At 47.6% G+C, this 10,364-nt stretch overlaps 1 protein-coding gene across 1 annotated transcript in view; it reads right to left on the bottom strand.

The window, feature by feature from the left end:
* Positions 1–10,364, bottom strand: part of T265_10728 (hypothetical protein) — a gene marked incomplete at both ends in the record, with an annotated part of 92,524 nt that overhangs the window by 53,348 nt on the left and 28,812 nt on the right. Inside the window, 2 exons of the mRNA XM_009177188.1 lie at positions 5,470–5,676; positions 9,970–10,295. Coding sequence (XP_009175452.1) covers positions 5,470–5,676; positions 9,970–10,295 — 533 coding nt within the window. The remainder of the gene's footprint in view (positions 1–5,469; positions 5,677–9,969; positions 10,296–10,364) is intronic.

Genomic DNA, 10,364 nt, shown 5'->3' with positions numbered 1-10,364 from the left:
GAGGTAGGTCGGGGTCGAACCACGGACCTTCCGGTCAGTAAATTCGACTTTAACTTTGTGCTCAAGTACGACGTAACACTGATGGTCGGGAACTGAACCACGGACCTTCCGGTCAGTAAATTCGACTTTAACTTTGTGCTCAAGTACGACGTAACACTGATGGAAATTCGGGAACTGAGCTTACTGGATAGGCTACAAAAGAGACGTAAACACTAGTGGGTCTTCGAAGAAGTTTCGTCAAACTTACAAGTAGTGTCACACTGTAAGTGGTTTCAGGATAGATTTGTGTGAGTTAAAAAGTGGGGAGAAACCCTGGTGCCGCTCAAAGAAGTGAACTACATTCAATTGCGCAGCATCAGATCATCAGTACTGCTAAGGAACTGTTGAATCTACTTGCGAGTGTCAGTAATTTCGTCGTTACACAGTCGCTCTGTATTTTCCTCAGAAATTCCGGGTCCGGATAACCCAGTAGTCAGAACCATGGACTTGCGTTTCAACGATCCAAGTTCGAGTTTTTGGAAAGACATCTCCAAAATGTCAGCCTGCGTTCTTAAACACGAGTTGTCTGACCAATAAAGGACGTAAAAGGATACCAGTATGCTGTACCATTTATATCCTCACACTCGTCTGTCTCTTCCCATCCGAACCATACAATGTCCTTTCCTAAAAACATGCAGACTCTTATTTTGGTCAGTATCAAAAAATCGATAGGCCAATCAACACCCTCTTGCCAGGTACAGTTGAAAAAGGCTAACTGTAAGGGCGTGAACCACCGGGAATACTCAAAAGACTGGCTGGGTTAGGGGGCGAGATGGTCCAAGTGTTCGGAGCGCGAATTTACTGACCGGAAGGTCCGTGGTTCGAACCCGACCTCTGCCTCTCGACTTCCCCTGTCTAGGCTTGGGCAACCTGGCAGTATCGCAGCCCTCGTGCAACCTTCGGATGGCATGGCAACTAGGAGCCGAAAGGGTGCTACAGCTGAACGGCTAGGTTGGCTGGAGTAAGCGAACAGATACGGGGTGAACAAACACGGATAGCCACTTCGAACCAGCGGATTATCAGAAGAGGAAGATCTAGCTACCATTTGATGCGTAATACAAAAGCAACCCAATTCCAGAGCACCACTTAATGCAAAGCTAACTGAAGCCTCCAGCTTGCCTTCAGCTCAGTTCAACGTTAATCTGATCCAATCCGCCTGTCCACACTGTTCTCGCTAACACAAACAACTGAAACAGATGCACATCGCTAACTGTAAGGGCGTGAACCACCGGGAATACTCAAAAGACTGGCTGGGTTAGGGGGCGAGATGGTCCAAGTGTTCGGAGCGCGAATTTACTGACCGGAAGGTCCGTGGTTCGAACCCGACCTCTGCCTCTCGACTTCCCCTGTCTAGGCTTGGGCAACCTGGCAGTATCGCAGCCCTCGTGCAACCTTCGGATGGCATGGCAACTAGGAGCCGAAAGGGTGCTACAGCTGAACGGCTAGGTTGGCTGGAGTAAGCGAACAGATACGGGGTGAACAAACACGGATAGCCACTTCGAACCAGCGGATTATCAGAAGAGGAAGATCTAGCTACCATTTGATGCGTAATACAAAAGCAACCCAATTCCAGAGCACCACTTAATGCAAAGCTAACTGAAGCCTCCAGCTTGCCTTCAGCTCAGTTCAACGTTAATCTGATCCAATCCGCCTGTCCACACTGTTCTCGCTAACACAAACAACTGAATCAGATGCACATCGTTCACGCCCTATCGACTCTGACTTCAACAACGGTTTATATATATATATATATATAAATTATTCGACAGTTGCAAACCTACCAGTCATGATAACATTAGGACTCATAAGGAGAGGGAAACAACTGAGACCGAGGTTTCGAAAAGTGGTGCCTCCAGCGAATGTTGGGCGGAGAAAAACATCGTTTTTGTTTTCCAGCTCGACCGAAATCCCTGCACTGTTCGTCAACGTTTGTAGTACTCTGACTGGCTTCTTGGTCAAATGAGTGCGCTTTCCGCTCACACTTTACACGACAACGTGTAAAGTTCACAGCCAGTTTAGAACAAGGGCCCGCTGATTCTGGCTCGGGGTCCACGAAAATCAGGTTATTGATTTTTACGTCGACGACAGAACGCACATTTTATCAAACAAGCTATTAAGCGTGCTATGAAATATCACTAAAAGGAGAGCTTACGGCGTTGGAAAAATTGACTTCTTAGTGGCGAGTTTTACGCATGTCCTGCAATTTTCAGTAAATGTTACCTTCTCTGTGTTGTAATGGGCTTCTTGAAATAAATCCACTGTTCCTCCGGAGGTCTATGAATGTGCAGAGTGGCGTAAACAGAGGTGGCCAACCCTTGACCTGACAGAGGGGTATGAAGGAGACCACGAAACGCTTGGGTGCTGTCCGTGCTACTCGCCTTCCAGGATGGGGACCACATGATCCTCACTGTGTCTGGTTTGAGACACCACAACGTATGGCTGCCAACCGGTATCAGTAGCGTTCTTGTTGTCAGTTTCTATCCAGATTGCTTAAGTGAATGTCTGGAGGTGTAGGCACCTCGGAATGATTGTGGTAAGCTAGCACTAAATCCCTTCCCTGTCCGCACATCGATCCCGCGGATGATTGAACCGTATTGTATAGAACATAATGAGTCTATAATGAGACTGCACACATAACTAAGGTAGCGACGACACATAAGCATTCAGAGAACCTGATGGGACCGTTGTCAGGTGCCCTACGCCACCATAAATGCAATATTGAACCCTTAAAAGTAAGCAGGAATTTAGGACCATTCCTTGAAGACTGGCGGAAGACGAAAGCAACGCCCCAAAGAGAAAAACAAGATGGCTTTGTCTAACCTCTGGCACCCGGGTAACTTGTGTGTCTACCAAGAGGTCGTACATTGCAGAGGTGCTATCAGTACTGCCTTATGGCTAGGAAACTTGGCCTCTTCGCACATGTGCAAAAACTCTCCGTGTCCTCAACTTATTGCCCACGTGTGATGGGAAAATTTAGACTAACTCTGCGACACATCAGACAGTCCTTGGAAGAAGAAACTAGTGTGTAATAGATGAACCACCCAGATCCAATGGGTTACGTCGCTTACGTCATGCAGGTCGCATGTCAAGGGACCGTCGGCCTCGCGAAGCTGTTTTGGATCAGCCCCGCATCGAGTAGAAACCACTGAAATGCGGAAAATTTATGACCTGTCGAGGAGGCATGAAAGGCACGAGAACGCTTATTGGTGGATTCAGTGCGGCCTCCTCTGATGAGTACTCCGTAACCACTAGTTCCTAAATCAAAGCTGCTGTTACAAGACTGGACGGAAGCGAACCCGAATCTCATGCTTACAGGTCAGTCGATGTGGTAGATAAATTTGTCTACCTGAGCAGTTCCGGTGGGCTGTCTGGAAGTGAGGTCACTCCTCGAAACGGGAAGGCTAGGGTGGATTTTGCAAACCTCCGTCGCCTGTGTTGCCGACTTGATTGCCAAGGGCAAAGTTTACACCGCAGTAGTACAATCCATGCTGCTTTATGGATCAGAGCCGTGGTCTCTACATGCAGAGGTCACACGACAGGTGTCAATGTTTGGCCCTCAGTGTCTCCGAAGCATTGGTCAGGTGTGGTGGAAACATCGGACTAGGAATGCTGAGATACGCCAGATAATCCTGGGAAGAAGGACTCTCCCGCGATAGATGAATTACTCACGCTGGCTAGGACATGTAGTCCGCATGCCTGGAAACCTGGAAACGAAGTATGAAAACACTAACCAGTAAAGTCGGTCGGATAGACTATTATCGACTCTCCAGATTGGGACCTTGTGACACAACTCACCAATGGTTAGTGACACTGACGCCCTTGCATCAAAGCTATCACCTTCAATACGTAGCTACCCACTTTTCGGTGATTAAAACTGTGGTAGCTGGAACCATAGTGCTCATAGTACACGGTTTACAGCTGACAGATTGATTAATTGATTGGAAGCCTTCAAAGCATTGTTGTCCGGATTCCCATTTCATCAGAACGACTTACGCTCGAGATGGCTGTGATCGGAAGGTTCGTGGTTCAAACCTAACCTCAGCTGCTCATCCATAACTCTAGTGTAGGTTTGGGAAACCTGGAAGTATCTCAGGTCTGATGCCTCCTTCGGTTGGCATGGCACCGACACATCGAAACGATGTTACTACTAGAAGGTCCGACCTCGGCCTCTCGACTTCCCCTGTCTAGGCTTGGGCAACCTGGCAGTATCCCAGCCCTCGTACAACCTTCGGGTGACACGGCGGTTAGGCACTGAAAGAGCGCTACAATTGAAAGATTTTTCTATTTTACAACTGAACACTTATTTATTCTATTAGTACTAAGCCGTGAACCACCTAAGCCCTCTTGGTGACCCCGTCATCGTTGTTACTTGATGAGCAATCCTTTGGCAGCTGGAAACAACGAAGTCGTGGTGCAGGGGTAGTAAGTGAATAAGTTAACTAAATGGAGGATCAGTAAACGAAAAAGAAAGAAGCCACCGGCTGCTAAGGACTCGTATCCCACCGTATTGAAGATAACCTGACACAAGACATATCCTCGACAGTGTATAGAAACACTCCTGTTGAGAGATAAATTTTACACGGATGGCCAATTGCCAGGTCACCGCACTCCCTTGCACAGCACGCCTCTCGCAAACACCAAAGTTTTTGAACCAAACATCTGTCACCCCATCATCTATCTCCAGAGTGAGGATAAGTCGATGAGGCAGAAAGTGCCTAAGAGCTGCTGCCAGAATTGCATAACCCGCGAACTAGTGCCGGTTACCGGAAAACCAAGCGCGTCCTATCACAAATTATCTGATAACAGTTCTCAAAAAACTAGAGAGGGCTGGATGCGTGAGCCATCATATTAACCGCTCTCAGCTATAAAACAATGTAAGTGGCCACGTTCAGAGGAAGACATCCATCTCAAAATCGATCACGACAGGTTTGGAATTAGACAGCTGAAATAAAATACGCCCCATTTTCATAGCGAAATAGGCTTCGTACTCGGCCTCGTTGTAATGACTCACTCCCTAATACATATGGCTATGTGCAGCAGCCAAGAGTTAACCATGAGCTGCTTTTTTTCCGAAGGAAGGTCACTCATTTGGAGAGCGAACAGCGGTGTTCCCCGTCAACCTTGACCTCAAGCGTACTGCCCCCCCCCCGCTGCACAGAGAGAGGCTTGTTAGCCAAATTCATTATGGTGCCGATCAGTGGGGGAAAGACGATCCCCAAAGTTACGTGCGACTAATTAGTGGATCAAATATTTGACTTCTGCCTTCGCATGTCACGAAAAACAAGGTCGAATACGACCAACTTTGAATTTGAATGTGGGTGTCAATGGATAATTTTTTTGCTGAGGGATAAACAGTGCGTGTAGGAACGCATTTCATGTACCACAACAAGTTTGGAAACCAAAATGGATATCAGGCACAGACAAACGAACCTGTCTCCACAATTGTACCACTCGCGCTGTCCGACGGCACTGCGGCAGGACTGGTGGCAGGCATACCGAAATCCCACCAGTGCTCCACTTCCCGGATGATTTCGTTTGGCCTAAGCGGTGGATGGAATGAGGGTAGCGAAAAGTTCAGTCCATTCACATCACAGCTTGGCAACAGGGGAAGTAGGTCTGCGGTCAACAGGGTGGCGCCTGTTCGGGAAAGGAAAAGGGCGATTAGCTTTGACATATTCTCTTCTGTTAGGTATGTTGCAGCGCGATGAGCAACGTTCAATTCGAGTCGAATGTGAAGTCAGCTAAAACAATTTGTTGTCTTACTGTCAGTTCACTTCTTGTTTTACGAAACTGCAGTGGATTGTTCAGCTGTAACACCCTCTTGGTGCCTAGCAGCTAGGCCACTCGAAGGAAGCATGAGTGCTCAAGCCGAGACAGGGGAATTCAAGAGATAGAGGTCGGGCAGTAAGCTCAAGCGCTAACAACTGATCCATCTGCAGTGGATAAGAGGAATTCTCTTACCCACAAACAGTTCACTTAACTAGGTAACGATTGACTGTGTGCGACAATCGTCGTGAACAAACCCACATAGAAAACTGCTACCAAGATAAGCTTCGCAACCAGTGTCCTGGAAACTAACGTGAACCCTCACAAAAAGTCACACCATTCTTTGACACTGGTTTCATCTTCATGCAACGTACAGCCCCTTGGCTGATGCGAGGAAAGGGTTCGGATCAGCGGTAGTCCCACTTTCATCAAACTCAATAACGTTCTTGGAAGCCAAACACCTCCAATCTCTTGGAATCCGCCAATCTCAAGAAGGAATACAGAGCAGCACATGTCTCCCCGTGCGGGTGTCGCGCACGGGAGCTAGTGATCGAATGTTTTACGTAAACGAAGCGCATTCGCGGAGTGAGAACATGGTTTTCCGAACGAACTCAGTAGAATTTGGTTTTCACGAGAGACTCATTTGAATCTCTCGCTTATGATATTCTACAACTGAATGAGCTGCACACAGGCCGCCTCATGTTTCAGTTGGAACGATATTCGATATCTCGTAGTATACTTTCATAAAGGAAAATACTCACAAGATTCAAGTAGAACATAAGGTTGATGGAAACTCGGGGACTGTGCCTATCTAATGGGCCCCAAGAAGGGCGGAACCGGTCGTGGGCTGTCGAAGAGTTTTCAGCAACCGTGTGAGTAGTTTCCTTTATGAGAACTCATTAGAAGTTCTCTGAGGCTAGCACACACGTTGAGACATCGGTGGTTCGGGAAATGAACACTTCTCATATGCTTCACCTCAGCATCATCATCATTGTCAGCTGTAATAACCGCGTACTTGTCGTACAGTGGTTGTAGCTGCCGCAGTTTCGTTCACCGATGTTTTTTTTNGGGGGGATAGGTACAGTGGGCTGTCAAGTGGGGGGGTTGGAAAAGGAGCTATGCATTGAAGGCAATAGCTTGGATGCACGAGCGCCATTGAGGGCGCGACTGGGACATATCTGACAATGTCTCTAGCCATTGATCTGGCCCGTCTCGAGGTCCCCATCCAAGAAGACGCGGCTAAGTTTGCTTGTAATGGCTTTCATACTTCGCTGTCAAGTCATTGGTTGACCGCCTCTGACTCTCTTCCACCCTTCACGTGGTTGTGCGAAAAGAGCCCTTCGAGGAAGTCGGTCGACTGGCATACACAACACGTAGCCAAGCCAGCGCAACCTATGCAGTGTGATCGAGGGTGAGTTATTTCTCCCGAATACAATTCGACGTACTTCAGAATTGCTGATCCGGTGTTCCCACCATATGCTTCACCTATGAACCTATGAACTGCATCCGCGAGATCATCCGAAGAGTTCAGTGCAAGCAATAGGCAGAACAGACCCTAGTTACTCTCCCACTCACGTGGTAAACGACTGCCATCCACTTAACATTAGGTAATTTCTACTCCAGTACTAAACCTGGACTTGTATTGGACACAGCCCCCCCCCCCTGAACTATCAATGGCGTTGGTTCAGTAGTAAAAAAAGCTGCTTTCCGTTAATCGATGCACTTAAACGACTCAAAACGAGTCAGCTGGCACCAAAACAGAAAAGAACCCTTAGATGGAAGTGCCGAGCAGCCCCGACGAAGGCACGGGGATACAGAAGAGCTATAGCATCAGCGGCAACGTATATGTCCGAACAGGCGTTGAAGCAACCAACACTACGCCAACTACCGAGTTAACACATCATCACGCATGCGCACCACCTATTTCTGTGTTGCGCGGCAAAACCATCATCCCACCATGTTTTATTGGGCGTATCTTAATAATTCCCGCTCATCACACACTATTTGTTACAGCGTTCGTTTAGGGCTCAAACCACGGGTTTATATTGCATAAAGCCCAGCGCGTCTTCATCTTCAGGAGTATTGATCCGGTAGCACAAAAGAGAACGTTTTAAAAGTGAGACACAGAGTGCAAGATATCCAACTACTTAATTCAAAAGACCCATAACTGTCTGACATCCTTTGTACGACTCCAACGGAGTACTAACATGCTGCCACTGTTTTCCACTGCCTCTTCGAAGAGACAAATGTCACGAGAAAAAAACAAATACTATCGGTCTTTGTTGTTCCAACGATTCAACATCAACTTTGTCAGCTGCGTTCACACATGTGCCGAATTGCCGAGAGCTCTGTCTGATCGGTCGATAAACGTCACAACCGGCACTGTAACGTACAGCACAGTACAGAGACAAACAAGCTTTTTTGTATGCGACATGTATAATACTACGAACCTATGAGAGCATGCGATCGAAAGCCAAATCCTATTCATCTACTCCATTCGCGAGTGCAGGTATGACTGACCAAGAGAACTATACTGATTTCGGAATTTGTTTGTACGGAATGATTGGAACGAAAACAATGAATACGGGTCCAGTCGGTCCTGATGGGAGCCAAAAGGACCAAAGTGTGATCGGTGGAAGTCACAAAGTGAGCAAACTGGGAAGGCCGGATTATCGGCCAATCGTGAGAACTGGGATCACTTTCCCACTGACCAATCAGAACACTCTATCCTTGCTATACTGACATTGATAACTGACATTCCAGAATTTCTGCGCCGTGTGCTTGAAGAAACACAACTAGGAAACCGTCGGCCACGCTTGCGACTTTTTTAACGAGTGAAGGCACAAAAGGAAAGAATGCTACGGCAACGTGTAAACGGATGCGGTGAAAAGATGAAGCAGCAAACGTGGGCATGTGACCTGGCAATGGAAAATACGCGGAATGAAAGTCACCAAGCATCGTTTCCGTTGCCTACGATGCTTATTGAGTAATTCTAATCGAACACGGTCACCCAAAATGAACTCCCAGACAGAATGTGATACTGATGAATATGGAGAGGAAACAGGATAGTGAGCAGCGGACCGAAAGCTCAACACCTGCTGAGAAGGATATCACTTGAGTGTAGAGCACTTGGTGACTGATAGTTTTCTTTAGGAGAAATGGGTGTTTTCATTCCAGTTCCCTTTTGAAGAAGCAGATCCCCTCGAGACTGAAGAAATACCTTATGCCTCCTCAAGTGGCTGATCTATCCCACAGCAACAAATCGACGTAGCACCCTTTTGGTGTCTAACTGCTATGTTACCAGAAGGAAGCATGGGGGCTGGGACACTGCCAGGTTACACAAGCCTAGACAGGGGAAGTCAAGGGGCAAAGGTAGGGTCAGTAAATTCGCCCCCCCCCCCACAGCAAAAAACAACAAAATGCTGTTGACCCTAGCACCCTTTTGGTGTCTAACTGCTATGTTACCAGAAGGAAGCATGGGGGCTGGGACACTGCCAGGTTACACAAGCCTAGACAGGGGAAGTCAAGGGGCAAAGGTAGGGTCAGTAAATTCGCCCCCCCCCCCCCACAGCAAAAAACAACAAAATGCTGTTGACCCGGGTTAATCGGTGGATTAGCATTTCAGTCTGCCATCTCCGCGATAAATAATCACCTTTGATAGTTCTTATTCGGATTTGGCTAACTGGAAGAAACGCCAGATTGCAATGGGTTGGAGCTGAGGAACGCGCTGCCCTCGTATGTTTGAGTCGCGCATACGGATGAATAATGATCACGTGGAGCAGCCAATCCAGATAACGGGAAAAATTCAACCCAAAAGCAAAAGCTGCTCAAATCATCAAGATACAAACGGACATCTTGTTGTCCGTCGGTGCAATACGGTCATCCTCCCTCGTTCACCTCACTTCTAGACGATATTCACGAGTTCCACGAAGTTGTGCCCTTGAGTGAGGGATACTGTACTTCAAGATAGGAGAATCCAATGGGGAGAGACAATGGTTACCAACTGTGTTTTCAGACCATTTCGGTCTTGAACTACTCACACTTTGGTCACTGCTGTTCAAACTTAAGTAACCTGGTGGTAGTGCCGTCGACGGCTACCATTCTGGCCGCTTTCATCATCAAAGTGTGAAAAAACATGGCACAACACAAATAAAACACACTCACCACCCAAGGGTGAACCAGCGCTCGCTGATTGTTCGGTCAGTTCGGAAACCACGACATCCAAACGGATCGGGATTGTCTGCAGTTTCAAATACCGTTCAACCATTTCATGCTCATCCTGCCTCGAATCATCCCAGACGGTGGGAATGCCATTGGCCAGAGTGGACCATGCACTACTCGCAGGGATTGACGAAAGTCCAGTGGTGAACAACGAGTTGCATTCGGCGAATCGAGCAAATGACTGGATCAGTTGGATAAAACTAGCCTCGGCTAATTTGGCTTGATCCATACGAAACAAGGGAATGGAATGGGACTGAGAAGTGAGCGATCTGTGGAGTGGGGGGGGGAGAGACGACGGAAGTTCACATAAGCGGGGGGGGGGGAAATTTCTTGTGGCA

This window comes from Opisthorchis viverrini, assembly GCF_000715545.1.
Source record: "Opisthorchis viverrini unplaced genomic scaffold opera_v5_399, whole genome shotgun sequence".
Lineage (NCBI taxonomy): Eukaryota > Metazoa > Platyhelminthes > Trematoda > Opisthorchiida > Opisthorchiidae > Opisthorchis > Opisthorchis viverrini.
This window is presented reverse-complemented; position numbering and strand designations above follow the sequence as displayed.